This window comes from Mycteria americana, chromosome 19 (assembly GCF_035582795.1).
Source record: "Mycteria americana isolate JAX WOST 10 ecotype Jacksonville Zoo and Gardens chromosome 19, USCA_MyAme_1.0, whole genome shotgun sequence".
Lineage (NCBI taxonomy): Eukaryota > Metazoa > Chordata > Aves > Ciconiiformes > Ciconiidae > Mycteria > Mycteria americana.
The window spans coordinates 3,170,413-3,190,477 of record NC_134383.1 but is presented as its reverse complement, the minus strand read 5'-3'; the positions used below and the strand labels follow the sequence as shown (position 1 = coordinate 3,190,477).

Genomic DNA, 20,065 nt, shown 5'->3' with positions numbered 1-20,065 from the left:
GGCCTCATGTTCTGATGACTACAGCATCCTGCCACACGAAGACGCACAGCTCTGAGCTCTTAATTAAGGAACAGGGGAAGGCAGGGTGTGGGACGCTGACCGATGGATGCTCTGGGGTGCCCTTGCGAGGCAAGAGAAAACCAGGTTTGCATGCAAAGGGAGAGGGGATCAGTGTCAAGACAATTCCCAGGGTAAATTCTTCCTTGGTAGCAATGCCTCAGCACGGTGCTGGGAGTTCAAGTGTTTTGTGCTGATACAGTAAACATGCCAGTTCTCTGCTGTGCAATTTGTTGGTATTGACCAGAGAGGGGATTTCCCTGGGAAATGTTTATACACCTCAGTTCACTTCTGGATGACAGCAGCAAATCTGAAAGGTGAAGAAGGCTGGCTGTGAGGTGAGATCTGGGAATAGGCTGTTGGCAATGATTCAGCACAGTCAGTTCTGCAATTGCACCTGGTACGTGGGATTTCAGGGAGCCCAGCCTTCGAGCTAAGCAAGTGCTGAATCCATGCATGTGAGGTGGGAGTAAGTGGCAGATTTTCACCCTGAAAAGTCCTGTATAAGTTGTCCCGTGTGGTTTGGGAATGTGTGTATATACATTTTATGACCATGCACACATGTAAAGTGGGTATAATTTTGAGACCTTGAGGATAGGTAGTTTAGTGGAGATACTGGCTACCACTATGATACCCAAAGCCATAATTGTTGCAGAATAAGGTCCATATCATCCAGTATCTAGTCTCTAAGAGCAGCCAGTAGCCAGTGCATTAAGAAAAGTACAAAAATTAGGTGTGACAGACAAGTTCTACAAAGCACCTTGTTCCCTCATCCCTGTCTCACTCCCCTCCCCTGAATTTCTTTTCCTTCTCCTCCTCCTTCTTCCTCCATTCCAATTATCTCCTTCTTTCATCACTGCCAGAGCTGTAAGTACAAAGTACCAATTAGCTAGTTTTCAAGTTTAATTAGGTTGGAAGGTAGAGCAAATTAAATCCTTTTATCATACGTTTCAAAGCACTTTTCCATCAGGCCCATGGGATAGGTTTTCTTTGAATGAGGTCCACGTTAGTCACTGAGGAGCTGGCCCAAGTCACAGAGCTCTCCAGCCATGGGGCAAACAGGAGATGAAATGCAAGATACGATATACCTCCCCCTCGCCCCTAAATCCTACACTCAGGACATCTTTTTTGTAAGGGTTAGGGGTGCACATACCTCTGTTCCACCTCACTAAATTGAGCATTGGTCCTTAGGTCTTCCAGGTCTACACTAATAGCAAAGCTCTCCTTCATTTCAACAGCACCAGAAATTCCGTGAAGCCACTGTGACAAAGCCCTGCAGAATGCTTTCAAGATAGTTAAATAATATCAAGTAGCAGGTCCGCATGAGTCCCTCTGCACCACGTGGGGTGGCTGCTTAGAAGAACCTTTATTGCCTAAACCCTTCTTTCTTCGAGGACAGAACAAAGGCAGAAAAACAGATCCAGGAATAACCACCTGATTTAAGGGGGGATTGCAGAATAGAGTAAGGAAGTGGTTAGCTCTTGGAGCCACAGGTTTCTGTTCCTCCTGAGCTCTGACTACTACATTTCAGTATGACCTGTTCTCCCCCCATGAAGCTGCCCGCACATGGCTACCTGAGGCAGTTTCAGAGCACATTAGCATCTTTGCTCCCGGAGTCCCTGGTTCTACTGGTCTTTGTGCCTTACTGGTTGTGTTGTCTGATGCTCTGACCCTCTCTCCTATGCCTTCCTGTGTGTTGCAGATAAGCCACTACCTCAGGGTGCCCCAGGAGGCATTATTGGGATTGTGGGAGGAGTCATCGCAGCAGCTCTCATCATCGGCGTGGCCGTCACCGTAATTATTGTCTACAGGCGGCAACAAAAGAACCGCAATGAAACGGACAATGACCTGTAAGTAGCCCCATGCTCGCAGAAGTGCAGCAGAGTGATGGTACAGGTGCTATTGGATGGGGCAGCACACAGAGAGCACCGCTGGCCCTTCCACTACCTGCACACAAGAAAAGCCTGGCGGCAAACTTTTTCCTGCCGTTTCTTCCTGTCTGCCATGACCTGGCTCACTCCTCTGACTCTCTTCCCTTCCTTGGGGCCCCCGAGTGCTTTCCATCCTGCTCTCTCCTGTTTTAGAACTCTTATCGCAAGCCTTAACTTGGAAACTGAAGCACAACGGTGTTCACCAAGATGCTGATTTTCCTTGGACACGGTGCAGCTGCCAGGGCCACTCCCACCTCCAGTGGTAGGACAGGATCCTATTCCTCCTTTTTCAGAGAAATGGCTTCAGGCTCCTGTTTTAGACTGCATCACATTCTGTCATCAGAGAGGGGTCTCTGATAGGGTCTGAGCAGCTCTGAACGTATCCCAAAGAGCTGTACGTATCCACTCGGCATTCCAGTTTTGTATATATGGTGCCAGCCTGAAGACATGAACGCTGGCAATATGAGAGTAGGGAGAGAGGACACCCCAGGGGCTCCTCTTTGACAGGTATTCGCTTTGCTCTGCCCTACACTGTGCAGCACGGACCGCAGGCAGGGAATTGGGTGGTGCGGAGTTCAGCCTACGCAGCACGAACAGAGCCCTCTTCAGTTTACCCTGGCCTCTCCCTGAAAAGCTCTATCTTGACACCGCCTTTGAGCAGTGGGGCTTGAGCACCCCTCCCTTCGGTCCCATCTCATAGGGGAGGCACAGAAAGCCCAAAGGCTAGAAGTTGCTTTTATCTTCCACAACCCCCTACCTCGTTGTTGTTACATCTTGGTCACATTTTGTGCTCCATTTAACCCCATTTGAGAGAGGGCATTGGAGGATAGCAGGAGAGGGAGGGAAGAGAACCGGGGAAAGCAGGAGGAGAGACAGAAAGGCACGCAAATAAAAAAATAGCACCACAAGGTGAAATTGCATCAACAGCATCGGCCCTATGATAGAGATGCATTCAGACAATCCACTTCCCACAATGGCCCTCCACTCAGGCACAGGGAAGAGCCACTTTAGCTGAGAATAGAAACACAATGGTGCCCTAGCCTGCAGAGGTGCTGCCTCTATTGTGGAGTCTGCTCCAAAGCCTCCGAAAGTTAATAGCATTTCTTTTCTTTAGTCGATGTTTTCCAGAGCCTCAGGGACCCATTTCACTCTCCCCCTCACCCGTACACTCTGGTCCCATGCTGGAATCCATTGGGTTACCAAGGGAAGTCAGCCATCTCTATCAGAAGATCTGGTGAAGTTTGTACAGAGACAAGGGAGGGGAAGCCAGCTAATTAGTGGATCAGAGTTTTAATAAGTTTTGTAAAAGGATTAGTCACATCTGTGCCTATGAACAGAATTTGCAGAGACAGTCTCTAGGCTGGGATTATAACGTCTGCCAATCCTTATGCTCTGGGGCAAAAGCTGATCCCCTGACTGGGGGTCAGGGATAAACTTTCCTGCGTGGCATAGCATGTCTACGAGGGAGGTTCAAACTCCTACTGGGAAGCCTGTGGCAGGGGCTACCATTCCAGGTAAGCTCCCGAATGGGGCTGACATTACCTTGTTGATTTGGAGTGACCACTGTCAGACACTTTCTGGTACCCTACAGCCATAAAATGAGCCACCTCCCATGGGATGATTTGGAGCCATTCCAAAACAGTGCTGGGAGACAGGTATCCCAGCTGTACCCTCGGGATCTGCAATCCGACATGGGGATTTGCTTGGAATTAGGAACAGAATGCTAGGATGGAGTTTATTTCTATTAACAATTCTAATTGGGGTGAGAAAGAGGGCACAGGGGGGTTACGGAGAATCATCTATATGATTATATTGGCAATTCTGTGACAAATACTATCCAATCTTTGGTGCATGCAGGATCCAGCTTGTTACAGCACATCAAAGCAAGCAGATCCCTTTCTCTTTCTCTAATCGGCAACCACTTCTCTATCTGCAGAATTGACTTGCCTCCATCCCACAAACCTGCCCCTCCACCAAAGAGGAAACAGGAGATGAAAAGCCACCTGACTGCCGAAGACATCCAGGTTTGCCTCCCCAGCCCAGCTGCAAGTTCCTTCCTCTGGCAAGGAAAACTGATTTCAAGCAGTGTCCACAGTGCCTAAATTTTGGAAAACTGAGTTTGCAAGAGCAAAGAAGTTCATGGCCTAAGATTGAGGGACAGCAAGAAAGGACTTGTCTGCCCAGAATTCCCAAAGATTGGCACTAATTGAAAGCTGTCATTTGGATCCTGCTTACTCCCTTTTGTGGGGATTGAATTCTAAATGAGATGGTGTTCAGATGGGCTCTTAGGTGTGAGGACTTTTGAGCATCCCCACCATTTTGAATGTCACGAGTGGTAGTGAGGGGTGTGAGAATGAAAGAAAGAGAAGAGGAGGCAAATAATATGGTAGGAGCAAAGGAGAAAGTAAAATGCACTGCCCTTCATGGTGATATCCTGTGGTGGTGTCACCTGAAGCAGATGTTGCCCCAAGCTGCGACAGAAGGATAGTACTTGCTCTTCTCATCCCTCTTCTCTCTCCTCTATTACAGGTTGTTCACTTAGACAACATGAAACATGAGGAGGAAATCCAGAAACTCCCTTTGCAGACTCCATACTACGACATGGCAGCCACCGAGCCCTCTCCCTACACTGACAAACTGGTAAGGAGATCAGGGTGCTAATAGTGCTTCCTGGCCTCAGCCTCACCGCCAGCCTCACTGCCTTTCACACAGGATCTCTCACCCTAAAAAACAAAAGACCCCCACCATCCACGGGGGTGAACAAGCAGCCTTCACAGTCCAGGAGCATCCTCTCCTGGAGGAAGGCAGCCTCCACACTCTGATCTCAGCCCACCTCTCAAATACCGCTAGCCCTAATTCAGCACTTGCCCCTTTTGCCCTTGGTTTCCATAGGCCCTAGAGCTGTGCCTTTATGGGTCATTCCTCAGTAAAACACCCTGCTTATTCCAAATCTTCATCAGGGGACTATCACGACCTGTGGTAGTCTCATCTTTACCTACATATGACAGCTAAGCCTACAAGCCACCTATCCCACCCCGGTCACTCTTCACCTCCTGCAATTGAGACCCTGTTAGAGTTTGCAGCTGAATGAAGCAGCTCTTAAAAAGCAGCGTGCACTGCAGTGAGAGCTTCACAAAGCAATTATCTGCAGGGCAGAGTGTGCCAGTGTTTGACTCTCAATTGACAAGTTCTTTAAACCCCCTTTTTTTGTGTGGATTTGTTCAGCCTCAGATAGGGAGACACTAATGTGAGGCAGTGGCAGCAGAGAGATTAAGGGTCAGGGAGAGATATTAGCAGCCATGCGGGAAAGGCTGGTTTTCAAGGACTGAGGCTGAAGGAGGAAATGTTAGATTCAAAGGGCAAAGGCATAGGAAACAGAGAACAGGTAGGATTAGAGTCCTCCCTTGATGAAAAAACAGAAAACATTCCTCCTCCCAGGCCTTGGACAATATCCTTTCCCTCCCTCACCCCGTGGCAGGAGGCTGCTCCCCCCATTCTCCATGGGAGACACAGGATCCCCATCTAAATGCCGCAGGTCTCTCTCAAACTCTTCCTCCACAAGGGGTGGTTCAGAGTGCTACACACCAAGCCCGGTGCTTCTAGACCTCAGCAATGTGAACCCATTTGTTTGAGAAAGCAGTATAACTATCAGCCCACACTAGAGTAATATTTTATGAACATAACTAATTATAACCCTCCCTCCAGTTCATCCTGGTATGACCCTTTAATGCATATTCCTGTGCAGATAATAGAAGGACAGGGCCCAGTGACCTTTAGCTAGCAGGAGTCTACAGCGAGACAGATGCCGAGGGCACTGGAAATAGAAAGACACAGTTCTGTGCTGAGCTGTGTTGATGTGATCTTGTTTACTTCATCCTAGCTGAACATGGCTGGTGTCCCTAAAGAAAAACTTCCCTTTGGAGCCCTCCCTCAGTCCTGGGGCTTGTCTCCAGCTCTTTCTAATCCTTGCTGCGTGGTAGCTGAGTTTTAAATGAAACACAGGACGCTAGAGCCAGACAGGTTGCTCTGTGGAGAGCATCTGAGAGCTGAATTTCAGGCAAGCAGGAGGATGGAGGAGCTCATTTCGGGAAATAACGAGTAGTCAGTTAATTAAGTGGCAGAGTTAGTGATGTGAGATGGGGCCTGATGGGTAGCTGCTCTGTAACCATGGGAACAGAGTTCGCTGCTCTCAATCCTGGTCTGAGAAGGTGCATTTCTATGTCCCACGCTTGGCACTTGCTGCTCCTTACCCGTGGTTTTAGCCAAGAGGTGATGGACTGTGGAGCTCTCATTTCATTTGGCCCATGAAGAAACTCCCTTTGCAGTAGGGATGCGGTGTCCGGGTGACTCAACCGCTGCTGCCACAGCTGTGCCCGCTCTTGGCACAAGTCTAGCACAGCTGTGAATTGGACCTGTCCTGTCCTCTGGTCGGCTTGGCTGGCAGTCCCTGTAAATGGTATCAGGCTCCCCCATCACACACATGCACCATGCTTTGGCTTTTTGCCCCAGGAACGAGATGAGGCTTGCTCCCATTTCTTGCTAAATTGCTGTATCCTTTGGACAGGCAGCAGGCTATTCAAGTTTGTGACTGGTAAGGGGAAGGAGGGTGTCACTTTGCTGCCAAGGAGTGCTGGTTTTGCTGGATTCTTCCCAGATAACACAGGCAGTATGTGCCAGAGCCATAGCCAGGTGTGCATCACGTAGCCCAGCCACGCTTTGAAGGGAGCCAGCTTTTGCCCTCCTCCCTGCAGGAGCACTCGCAGATGTCACTTTTTTCACCCCTAAAGCATCGCAGAGGCCTCCTGCTCATGTCACAGACATGCCCTTCCCTGCAGAGGAGATGCTGAGGAGTGTCTGGCTGGGACAGCACTTGCACGGAAACCTCTGGGGACCAGCAGCAGGGATAGTGGTGGTTACCAAAACCAGCACACTCAGGCCCAGTCACCATACTCCAACAGCATGCTAAGGGACTGACCAAGGCAACCTAGGCCTTAACAGTCTTTTGCCTGAGATGGGTCAGTTGGAGGATGAGGAGGGACACACCTTCCCTTCAGCTTCACTGGGTCTCTCCCAACCTCATTTTGATAGAGCCCCCCCTCCCACTGTGTTCAGATGCAGATGTAGGCAGCTGCTCTGTTGTATATGTGGTTCTGGGATCCTTTAGAGGGGAAGGCACAAGAGAAAAGCAGGTTATTCTTGTTCTGCTTGCACTTCATCTGGAGATTTGACTTGGGAGGGAAGTGAAGATGATGAGAGTTGAAGGGAACGGATTCTGCAGGAAAATGGGGCGGGTGCATTCAGCTTTAAATGAATTGTGCAAAACCTCGTAATCTGGGATAAACTAGATTCATCACAAGGCGGCATGAAAGCCACTGCCTGGGGTTGACAATTTCGCAGCACTAGAATGGGAGTCAGAAAGTGATTAGAGATGGCAAAGAGCAAGGGAGGGGGAAATGGGAGAGGTGCCAGGAGAAAATAAAAGAGGCAGGTGGAGGAGGAATCCACAAAGAGGGTGTGCAGGTATGTGTGTGCAGACATGTGCAGATGTGTGCTGGCAGGGGACCAGGTGAAGGGGAGAGGCTGGGGCACGTCTGCAGGGACAGAATACCTGCAGAAGGCAGCAGGGGTGGGCCCTGTGTCAGAGGCTACAAATGAATATGTATGTTTATGTGTTGCAAACTGTGGGAAAGATAACATGAAGCTGACAGCACAGAACTACGCAAGGACAGTGCAGTGGAAAATTAAGGGTGCAGAAGTGGGCATATAAGGGTGATGGGGTTGCCTGCAGCGTTTGTCTCTGAGCTCTTGTGGCGTAAAAGCTTTGGTTTATTTTAAGCAGGAGTGAATGGGACGGAAAGGTGAGCGTGTGTTTCAGATAACACCTACAAAGACTATGCATGTCAGAGTGCCGGTACCCATGTGTGTCAGTGTGCAGAGTAACACGCGTGGGGGTGGGTAAAAGCAGAGGTGTGCTCTGTGTGCACATGGCAGTGCCCGTGTGTCATGTAGATGCTGTGTGTTTGTGTGAGAGGGAGCATGAGCGAGAGAGGTGGAGGTACAAGTGCATGTGGGAGCAGAAATATGATTAGTGTACGTGTCAGCTATACTCATTTGCACAGGTAGAAGGGAAAGTTTCATTGCTGCAGACAGCAAAGTAATTCCTTTCAGTTTACAGGGCAATTACCAGGGTGCCGATGCTGATGATTTACACAGATCGCTTGCATGTGGCAGTGCTAGACCTTGTATACAAGTCACATTATTGATGTTGTAATAAATTTTGCTCCAAACAAGCAGCAGGGAGCAGGAGCAAGCCCAAGAGTGGCAGAAAGCAGGGGAAATCCGTGGAGAAAACACCTCCAGTGGGAAGGAAGCACTATTTTGGAGAGGAGTGAGGGAAAGTAGACAGCATAGAAATGAGGAGGTAAAGACTTAGTCCGCCTTTCTCAGGGACTAGAGGGGCTACTGAGATACAAAGTTCAGGGGGAAAGAGTTCTGCAGGGCATAGGTTTGGGTTTGAGACTGGAGCTGGCATTACTAATGTTCTTAAATGTCCATAGACACTCAGTCTGGGTCCAGACACGAAGCAGAGAAGCCATAGGATACACAACTTTCACGCCAACAACTTGCCACTGCCATCTGCTCACCTGCCCAAGGGCAGAACAGAGGGTGACCTCAAACCTCCTGGTCCTTCAGTGTCCAGCTTCACTGAGCACCACAGGGGAACCGGACCCTGGCAATGCTGCTGCAGCCGTGTTCCCCTTTCCCCTCATCCCGGGGGCTGGGGGGACACCAGCAGGGAGCCAAACCCTGCCACAGAACAGCCAGCAGTCAGAGATAATCACTCACTGAATAACCCCTTCCAGCAACAGGCACTAAACCAGCTCATTACAGGGCTATAAACTTCTGAAAACGGCTCTGCCACAGCTGGTATGTGGCTGAGGACACTTCCAAACAAAAAGAAGAGAAACATTTTCAAATTAAACACCTTTTGCATAATTGCCATGTGATGCAGCCATTTTGGAAAGGGGATAGAGAACTTGGAAAGCTATTTCATTTGGAAGAGACAACTGTCTCCTCTCAGAGAGGCTTAGCAGATGCTTGGCTAATGCTGGCACAGAAACCAGGCCCACAAGCGAGTATTAAAGAAACTCCACATGGCAAGTAGCCAGGGTACCCCCCTCACACCTTGGCTACTGACACCAGGGCTCCTCCTGGGGACTCGTTTTCCCCACTGAGCAGTGGGGTTTCCAGGCTATCCTGCCTTCCAGGGTTCTCTGACCATTATTATTTGCAAAGCACAAGAGATGTCTGGGTAGGAATGATCAGACAAATTGGATAATACTCCATTCACGCAGTTCTTGCTGATAAGCCCGCTTAGTAAGGGAATACCCATAAATATTTTCATGCCAAAGGAGGATGCTTTTAGCATCTATTAGACATTATTACAATGACAAAATCATGCGGCATAGTTAATCTGCAGTAGTGTACTGTGCAGTCAAGCCTTGTGTTACAATGCAGCACTTAAGAACTCTACAGCCCCCACGCTAGGGCAAAACAACAGTATTTGCCACCAGTGTGCTGTGATGAACCCCAAATTCCTGGGTCAAAACTGACAGTTCATGTATCCAATAAGGTCTGAATTCACTGAACCACCCCTGGCTAAGGAAAATGCTGATCCCAGAGGGGTTGATGGGAAGATCAGAGCAGCGAGATGCTGCTGGGAGCAGTCCCAGTAAAAGGGGAAGGTGGCAGTTGCTGGGAGTGCTGCCAACCTGGGCTGAGTCACTCAGCTCAGTGGTGGATTTGGGGAGCAGTGCCATTAGGACCTTTGCTTTGATTTGGGATTTTTACCTGACTGATTGTTCATTACCTCCCTACCTCGCTCTTTTTAACTGTTTTTTCTTCCTCCCCCCTCGCCCTTTTCTTCTTTCTCCCTCCACCCTTCACACACTCCCTCTCCTGTCTCATTCACTCACTCCCCACCTTCTGCACGGTTCCTGTGTTCTCACTCCCCTGCCTCCCCACTTCAACCCCAATTCCTCCCTCCTGTGTCCCCACTGCCTTGCTGCTCTCTTCTCTCCAGAACTCTGGCAACAGGGACTGTGATGTCCACTATGCAGAGCTGGACACTTCCGCTCTGGCCTCGTCACCCAGTCCTCGGACCTCCATCCATGCTGGCGGAGACCTAGTCGAGTATGCAACCATCCAGCCCAACTTACGCTAGCGCATGTCACTCTAGGCCCTTTCCCCTCAGGTTCTGGCCTCAAGGTACATGATCACACTCTGCCTTCCTCACTGCTCCCCGCTAAAGTCAGCACTCCCCCCCTGCATCTCCTCCCTTTCCTGCGGAGTGGCCCCCATGCATCTCGTCTGTCCTCCTCCCCACTCCCTCCACCTCCTGCACGCTGCCTATGATGGCTGCTCTCTTTGCTACCCTTATTTCTGGGGGTGCTGACAGGAATGCCTTTGCCTTGTCTTGCCTTCTGTGCATGCTCTTTGCAGTGTTTTCCTTTGCTTTCTACAGTGAGGCAAGGGGGAAAGAGTTAACGGCTTTGTTTCAGAACAGGGGTCTGCCCCCTCTGCAGTCAGTGTGGCTGGAGACACAGGGAGAAACGAGGTGGGTTTGAAGGGTACAGCTCTGGGTGTGGGATTTGGTTTGGGGAATTTTTGTGAGGCTCAGCAACACAAAGAGAAACAGCAATACTAGGACGTGCAGAAGCTGACACCAAAAACCTCATGGAGACGTTAAGAGGGCCTTTCCAAGCTAGTCAGTACAAGAAGGGGAAGGAAAGAAAAGGGGACTGACTGAAAGAAAAAAAAAAAAGGGTTTGTGTGCATGGAAGCAACTATAGATAAGATGGAGCATATGTGCATGTGTGAAAGAACAAGGTGGGAGAGTATGTGAGAGAATATGGGAACACATAAAGGTTCCTGCATCTGAAAGAGTCAGTGAATAAGAGACAGTCAGAGAGGGACCACATATGCAAAAATAAAAGAGCTTGTGTTGCGTGAGGCTGGTGCAGGCAGCATGTTTCCAAAGGAGAAAGATTATTTTCTTTGGTGCTCTCCTCAAAATTAAGAGACCAGACCTGACTGTTTCCCTGTTCTCAAGTTTTTCTGACCACTTTAAGTGTCACCAAGCTCCTTCAAGCTCCTGTCCTGTGGCTGATTAGGACTCAGCTTGCATTTAAACCTACAAGTGGTTGCTCTGAACCATCTCTAGCTCCCCGTGACCCTTTGAAACAGAACGGTGTTTGCAGTGGAAAGAGGAGTCTTCAGCTCTTCTTACATTCCCTTACCCTATAATCATACCCTTTTCTCAGGTATTAAAGCCACCAGGTCCCTATCTGAAAGGGAGGCAACTCTCCTTTCCAACCCCATGGGAGATTTGCTGGGTGATGCCAGGAGTGGTTGGCCAAGGAAATGCCATCAGCAGCCCCCTCCTTGGCTATGACTCTCCCTCACTCCTGTGTATTCCCCAAGTCATGGTGACTGCAGCTTCTGCCTTGCTCCTTCCCCTTTACTTTGCTGCCTTTTAAATGGGAGGAAGGTGCTATGGGTTTAATGGGGCTACAGCCCCACAGGGGTACTCAATGAAGAGGTGCGGAGAAGGGAGAGGAGACAAGGAAGAAAGCAAAGGGAGAGATGAGGTGCACTGCGGCTCACTGAATGCTTCCCAGGTCACCCAGGGTAGATCAGAGGAGGCACACAGAGAAGCAGTAGAGCTTGGGGATGGAGAAAGATGGTTTGGAGAAAGAGATAATAAAGGACAGGGAAGCTGGATCCTTGGGAAGGAGGGGAATAGCTCCCTGGAGGAGGATAAACAGGAGAAAAATGGAATTTTTAAAAAGTCCTGCCAGACAGTCCTGTTGACCTAGTGCCTCCTTGCAGACTAGGAAACATTCGTGCTAATAGGTGGGTGAAGGTGGAGCAGAAACACCTGGATGGAAGTGTGCAATGGGTTAGCTCAGTTTGCCTTTATCCCTGTGGTCCCCGGTTTTCCTGTGTTGGAAACAGCCCCGTAGTTCCCTTGCTGTAGCAAAAGACTTCCTAGGTAAGTGTCTGCAGCAGGTCTGGCCTGGACCAGAATGGTAACCTCTCTCTCTTGCGGTATCTCACCCACCCCTGCTCCCAGAATGAGGATCAAAGTCTTCGTAGACGTAACGAGCGAGAGTGGACAGTAAGTTTTGGATTGGTTTTGTTTTTCTTTTCTCCATTTGGTTGTGGGGTCTGTTTGTCACTGGAGAGAGATGCTGATCAGCTCTGAGGCACCTGCCTGCCTGTCACCAACAGGCAGCAGCACTGCCAGCCTCTTGCACACAGAGGGAGAATGAAAATGCCACCCCAGAGGAAGATGTGGTTGAAAGCAGCCACCCTTCCTTATGCCTTCACCTCTAATTCCCAACAGTTTCTTGGGCTGCACTGGAGGACCACTCCCACTGTTACAAACAGGGCAAGCGCTCCCTAATCCATCTTGGGAGGTCTTGCCTTGTCCTCCCTGGGGTGGGGGATTTTCTTCTCAGCAAAAGGACAGTAATCCTCCAAATCCAAATTTGGAAATCCTCCCAGCTTCTCTGAAGTAAAAATAAAGCCAGTCATATGGTGCTTTGAAGGTGTAATCTCACCGCCACAAAATCTCCCTGCTAAGACACACCACAGATCAGGGTGTTTGGGTTTGGGGTTTTTTTTTTATGCTTTTTTAATTATTTCCTCCCCCTTCACCTCCCCACACTCCTGCTCTCAGTTTTGTTTGGGAATTTCTTGTCCCTGTTACAACAAGAATAGCTCAAAATCATGAGACTTGTACCAAAATCCCAGCAAATTAGCGACTAGGGTTCAGATTCCCAGCTCTGCTTTCTAAACGTCCCTATAAAACTATTAAACCTGCATCAGTTACAGATTTGATGCAGACTGAGCTGGGGATACTGGAGAACCATCAAATGTAGCAGCCTTGACTCAGTTCCCGATTGCCACATTTCCTTCCTATCAACATCAAGGTTGCCTGAATACCCCACCAGGTCAATAGTCCCATTTCCAAATTTCAGGAGAAATAAAGCAAAGAACTCAGGTGGCTCCTTATTAGTTTCCCATTTGTAAATGAGGATAACAGTCCTGCCCTGACTCCAGAAGGGTAGAGAGGAGGACTCAGGAGAGAAACAGCACGGAGGGAAATGTTTAAGATTAATGAGGGTCTAAGATGCTATAGGAACACAGAACAAGTACGTACTATAGACAGAGAGAAAGAGTTAAAAGCATGCTGTAAGAAAGAATGCAACTTTATAAGCAAGTTTTCTGCATAAATAATACTTGCATGTGTCTGTGGATGCATCCCTCATCATAGGTTCTTACCCTATATTTCAGGAATTTCAGCCTTCCTCATGCTCAGCCTTTTCTTTTTCTGAACCCAGGGGTGAGCCCCTCTGTCCCACCTGCCTTCAGTTTTGTCCTCACAAAAGTCCACCACTCCTAAGAGCAAGCACTGGTTCCCACTCATCCCTGATACGTTAATGTTTGTTCTTTACACAGGACAGTAATTATTCCATGAGCTCCCTCATAGATAAGGTATCAGAGAGGAGGAGCATGCCAGGAGATACCTAAAGTTGCAGCCATACTTGGAAGTTGAAAAGCAGCTCAAAAATGCTGAGCAGGGAGTTTAGAAACAGGGAGGAGAGGGTGTGAGGGACCCAACACCATGATGAAGTCTTCTTATTTTTGGTTCCCATTATATTTTCTATCTTCCAACACCTACGTCCTCTCCACTGACTGGTCCACACTATGGCAACAGTCCTCTGTCACTGTCACTCAACAAAACTGCTTCTTTCTGTTCGTCAGCCTACGCTCCATCTCAAAATTCAAAGCCAGCTGATGGAGAGGGTCATGGTAGTGGCAGCCCAAAGTTTGAATAGTTTTGAACAGCAGGGACTTTTCCCAGCCAGGGAACAGGCTAACACATCCAATAAGTAAATGAATATGCACTGTGTTTGCCTTGAGTTTGGCCAAGCAGAGAAAACCAACCTACTTCTGTTTGTGAGCCATGCTGCAAGACTAAAGATAAGTTTAAACTGCATGAGAAGTTATTAACTGGCTCTTGGGCTTTTGAGCAATAGCAGAACCCACAGTCCTCTGGAGCAGTATCTGTCCAACTCTCACATGTCATAGAGTCTTCAGATTTTCCAGAGGAAAATACAGCAAAGGAATCCTCAGGACCCTGAGGAGGAGTTTTTCACTTTTAGACCAGTAAGAACTCATTATGTAGGGATGCTTAAAAGTATAGGACATGGTCAGATCGGAGGGAAAGCTGTCTGCAGCACACCTAGTTTTACCAAAGAGATGATCTGCAGATAGAAGAAAAGCTGGAGACAGGTGGATAGGGGATGGAGAAGGGTTAAGAGTAAGTCATGGCAGAAATGAAAGCTCTCTAATTCAATCAAATAAAGACCGTTTAAAGGTAATCTTTCAGGCTGTCTGAAATGGATAGATTGCTGACATCCCCTTTAATCAAGCTCTTGAAAATAAAACTGAGAGGGGAGGATGTAACCCAGATAATGAGGAATTGTATGGAGCCATGCTGGAAACAAAGGCAAGTGGGAGAAGTCAGGTGGGGGAAGGTGGCAGAATTGTGTGCCAGTTCAATTTAATTAGTTCATTATCCCTAATTTAATTTCAAACTTTGTTAAAGATAAATTAGATTTGGGAAAAGTCACAGTGGGACTAGGGAAGGAAGTCAAAGGGCACCGGCTGCTAAATATGTTAAAAAACATCAGGCTGATTTTGTTCTCTTCCCTTTCACTACTTAGAAATGAGATCAAGGAACAAAGCCAGAGCAATGCGACTCCTGGCTTCACATGCTGAAGAAAGGTGAAAGGAGACAGGGAAGTCTCTTCCTTTGAGCCCAATGCTGGCATTCTCCAGCTGCCCTGCTTTGGCCCCGCTCCCACCTGTGAAGAGTGAGCACAAAACACTGGCCAGAAAGAAAAGAAGAGCTTGTTCATACTCACCCGGCCAAACAGGAGTGCTGACAAAATTGCACTTATTTTCTCTAGCCCTACTTCATGGATGCTTGTTTCATGCCCATATTAACTGATAGATAAACAAAAAGAAATAGGCTTTGCTGACCCAGTATGTTGTCAATAGGCAGCCCATAAAATAGTATCTCATGACCCTGGCTGCTTCTTTCAGTGTTAGATGCTAACAACCAGCTCAATTTACACAAGATGTCTACTTATGTTAACTCAGAATCTCTTTCCTGTTAGACCCTTCTGTCTATTAGACCTTTTGAGTGCACATATTAGTATGAAGTCCTATGCTTTTCTGTTGCATGCTCGAAAAGCATATAAACCTGCCCTCCCATTTAATTGATAATAGATTGCTAGCCTTGCTAAGAGACCCTCTTGCCTGCTATGTTTCACTGAATTTCAATCATTGAGACAACTTCTCTTTCAGGTTAGATTTATCCAGAAAGTTGAAGTATCAGTTAATGACTTACCTTTATAAAACAGGAGGAGAGCATGGCTAATACTTTTTTCCCCCCTGTAGGTATAGAAAGGAGTTCTGTTGTGTTTGAGATTTCTTGACAGTAGATTACACAGGGAGAGGACCTTTGCACATCCTGTGCTGACTAACACTCTCCCCAGCTGTTAGCCCTTCTTTATCCCTTTTTATCAGCTGGTGCAATCAGAAGAATAGCAATCAGCTGTTCTTTTTTCCCCTGCTTCCCTTATGGTATGGGTCCCTGTTTATGCTATAGAATTTGTATGAAGATAACTGTCTCCAGGCTTGAAGTATGTGTTGCCACAGCCTGCCCAGTTTTCCAGCCACAGGGCTGTGTGTGGTACAGTGTAAATCTGAGCCTTGAATTGTGTAGAGGCCTAAACTCTCTGTGTGTATATAGTTCCCACCTGGGAATGGGAGAGCTGTAAGTCAGGGCTGCCTAAAGCAGCTAGGAAGAGATTGTAGGGGGTAAGCTAGAGTTTGTGAAGCTTTCTCATGTCCCCTGGCTTCAGTTCCTCCAGTTAAACAGCTATGATGCTGCATAGCACCTCTCCACCTGTTCATTTTGCAATTAAAAGCCAGAAGTGGACAAAAACCTCATAAGGTAGCTGTGGGAATGGCCCAGCTGAATTTCAGATACCAACATAGCAATTCTACATAGAAGGGGCTTAGAGGCTATTATTCTTTGCTATCTGGCCAGGTCAAGATCACTGACTTTTAAAAGCTTAAGCGGTGGGGTATACAGTTTTGCCAAGGAAAAGGAAATGAAAATCACATTGACCTTAGCATTGCTGCTGTTTTCCTGGTGCTCAGACAAACTTTCCATCCTCTAGCAGCCTTCATTGCTCTTAGCGAGGCTGTTCCTGAAATTGCCTTAAGATTGTGCAGCCCTCCAACTTGCTTGTTGCCTCTTCTAGCAGTCTGAACCATCAATAAATTATTGTTGACACTCTGTTTTCTATATGATTTTTTTAAGCATCCTGGTGAAATATTTATCCAAGAACCAGCAGCAGATGAGCAGAGTAGATTGTTCTGTTCCTTCAGGCGTTTTCTCCTGAGGGTCAAATCCTTGTCCTTTCCACTAAACTGACTGTTTCTGGTATTTTGAAAGAGAACAAGGAAGGACTTAAGGGCAAGTTACTTGCTTCAGCCAGCCCCAGTTCAAACCACAGGCATAAAAGGTGATTGCCAGTGCATTTGCTGTCTCTTAGAGAAGAGATTAGCCCTTGGCGAGAGCCCACGAACGTGGGTTGATTTTAAAGACCAAAAGCACTGCCCTCGCTAGATGTCCCTCCTGCTTGGGTCATCTTGCAGGGCTTCAGGCCGGAGGAAAGGGTCTGTGAGCAGGGAGGAATCCTTCCCATCTGCTGCCACCCTCTGGGGAGCGGGGTCCGGGGCTGTGGGAAAGCTCTGCGCTCCTCTGAGCTTACACAGGCGTGCCCCGCGGGCGCACCAGCAGAGCAGCGGGGGCTGTCTTCCTCCTGCTGCTGCTCGCATGCAGCTTTCTGGGAGAAAAAGGGTCTCTGCGATTTTTGCACTCGAGCAAGCAGTGTTTCTTCAGTATTGCTTGCCGCACCTCTGCAAAATTATCTCAATAGAAATCAAAGCACTTTGGACTCCGCAGGATTTTCATTTCATTTGGCACTTGGAGAGGAAGAATCAGATTTTGCAAAGCATCCATAAGGATGCACTCCATCAGAGGGAAGATCGTGGGACCACAGAGCGGTCTCAATCTTGCGAGTGCTTTATATTCCCTGTAGTTGATTTGACTTACAAAACTGGCCCCAAGGCTTTCAGTGGAACTGCTCACACAGGTAAAGCTTAGCACATGCACTCCTATCTACTGGGTAAAAATTAGACGCAATATTTTGTGCCTATTTTGCCTTCAGAGTCCCTGGCCAGACACATGTGCCCGTTAAATAAAAGAGTGTGAGCCTGGATTAGATTAATGATGCATACAAGCACTGCTTTTTCAAAACTCAGGTGTGGAAGAGTTAGGAAGATTGAAAATAAACTTGCCTTTCTTGGCCGACTGCTTATTTTATCCAGAGAGGCAGAGCATTTACAGACAAGGGGCAAACCATGCAAAATCTATACATATTCATCAGCAATATGGATATTTTGTGAAATTAGACAAAAATTTTGAAATGTGAGGATTTATCACCTGGGTTTCTATTTTTCTGAAGCAGTAAGCAGAACTGTTTAATTTTCCATCCTGCTTGTTATATGTGTGTCTCAGCAAGGAACTGAAGAGTTTTGTGTTTTATGGCCAATGATCCCAGAGTTTTCACCCGTTGACTTTTGTCTCTACTTACAGAACTTTGGAAAGTGTCACTCAGAGATATCGAATGCGAGTGATTACCTGACCCGCTGTTACTCACATGAAGATCGATATCTGGAGAAGATCCCTCATGTCTATACCCCCTTGTCAGATCTCCCGCAAGATCTTTATCCTCATCATTCTGACATCTCCTTCTGCTGCCCACCTCCCGGTTCCCGGGCTCCTTACATCTGTCCTAAGGAACAGTATGTTTAAAGTGTCAACACAGCAAAATGAAGAAGTTAATGTTTTTCACTTCTCTTGACCCTGTCGCTCAACAACCAAGGCCTTTTAGATTCCCCCCTTTGCCATTGCTTATTTTATTTATTGATTTTTTAATTTTGGTGCAATTGTAATTGACATGATTAGGTTAAGTATCTGCCTGGCTTGCTAATGCTCAAGGGAACACTTTGCCTTTGCCCACGTCTCATTCAGTACTTGCATCTTTCTTTTCTCATCCTGGCCCTCCTGTATCAAGCTGGCTATGTGTGTGCATGTGTATGTGGCTGACAGCTGCCCTGTGTTGGATGGGATGTGCCCAACCTGATTAAATGTCCATAGGTTCCCTTGTGTCAATCTCTACACTGTTTGCACCAAAGTAGCTGGGTGTAGATTCTTCACAGCCTTTGTTCCAGCTTGTGTGAAGTTTTACAGCACAGCCAGTGCTCAAATCTGAGGCTGTAGCATTTTTTTTTTCGTCCTTTGGAGAAATTTGTTTCCCCCTTGGCAGTGGGGATAGGAAATCCCTGTTGTGAAGAGCTAAACAGCCAAGACTGCTGAATGAAATAATAAGATGCTTATAATGAAGATGCTCAAAACCAACCCAAGAACAGAGAAAAAGGCTTCGTTTAGAGGTTTTGTTTCTGTCCTTTTTCCCTCCTGCTCCCACTCCCAATCTCTTGGATTGACCTTTTTAAATCCAGATGGCATGGGGACATATTTTGAAGCCAACACATTTGGAGAAAGCATCCATTAAACAACTGTCTTATAACCTGAAACCCAAAGGGGAAAAAAAAATAGAAAGGAAAACATTCTCTCTAACTTTCCTTTTCAAAGCCTAACGTGACTCCCCACTAGCTTTTCCCCCTCTCTTCCTTGCACCTGTTGATTGGAATTTTAAAATTAACTCAGGCAGAATATAAAGAATAAATCATGATTTCAGGTAATCTTCTTGCTCTTAATGAAGGATAAAAGCCAATAGAGGAATCTGGCCTTTTAACTTTTTTAAAAGCATCTTAGTTTTGGGACTACAAATTTTTTTATACTGGAATGTGTGTGGGTGTGTAAATCCAAACGTGTACATTCCTGTGACCACAAAGTGTTTTAGAGAAGGGAATTTATTTCCACATCACATTTGTGTTCACTTGTCTTAGAGGAAAAATAAATATAGATATTCACTTAAATGTATATAAAAGCAAAGAAGAGGAAGAGGAGAAAAAGGAATGAACAACCTGTATAAGAGCTTGGTTTCAAGGATAACTTTCATCTGTTTCACCCAGGTATGGCGTAGAAGAGGTGACGGCTGGGACAGTTCTGAACAAGGGGATATGCCTTCTTGGTTAATGGGCATTTACTTTCCGTTCTCTCGGGTTGGGTATTTGGCATTCTGCAGAGATTGCACACTTAACATCACTCTGGAAACCATAAGGATGTTTGAGCAAAGTGCATGTGGGAGGGAGAGATGGGGACCACACCATTATCCCGCTGCCCAGATACCAAACAATGTTTCAGTCCTACTTGTACAAATAAGAAGTGAAACTACCATCAAGATGAAACCCTCCCCATAAGAGGAGGTATGAATACCATGTTGGATGCTACCAGCCCAGCTCCTGCCATGCCACACGGACTGAGGCACCATTTTATTTTTGTATATCTGAATCTAAACAGCTATAGTTGTTCTATGCACTTTCTGTGTTCCCATCATCTAGAGTAGCCTCAAGACTCACCCTGCTTGGCCCTCTTCCTCCACAGAGAAGCACATCTGTGTTCACACTACCTCGTGGATTCCCTGCAGGCTAATAAATAGATCTGTAGATAAGAGAGAAGTTTATACTTCAGTTAGTACAGTCCGCACCGTGTGAGGATGACGCCACAGGCATGGATCCCCCTGGGCCCTTGCACGGCATACAGCACACCCTTGGAGAACCGACTCTTCCCACCCCTATTCCCCTGCTTCCCCGGTGCACGTTGCCACTTTGTGCTTTGTGGACACAGCATGGTAGCTGGTCACAAGGACAAGATTTCGTCTCTGTGGTGGGAAATCGCT

The 20,065-nt window shown here is 47.3% G+C and overlaps 1 protein-coding gene across 1 annotated transcript in view; it reads left to right on the top strand.

Annotated features, from left to right (window-relative positions):
- The window catches only part of NECTIN1 (nectin cell adhesion molecule 1), a 106,097-nt gene extending 86,893 nt beyond the window's left edge, over positions 1 to 19,204 (top strand). Inside the window, exons 6-9 of the mRNA XM_075521422.1 lie at positions 1,760 to 1,907; positions 3,925 to 4,012; positions 4,518 to 4,628; positions 17,797 to 19,204. Of these exons, the coding sequence (XP_075377537.1) occupies positions 1,760 to 1,907; positions 3,925 to 4,012; positions 4,518 to 4,628; positions 17,797 to 18,015 (566 nt within the window). The 3' untranslated portion in view covers positions 18,016 to 19,204. The remainder of the gene's footprint in view (positions 1 to 1,759; positions 1,908 to 3,924; positions 4,013 to 4,517; positions 4,629 to 17,796) is intronic.
- The last annotated feature ends 861 nt before the right edge of the window (positions 19,205 to 20,065 follow it).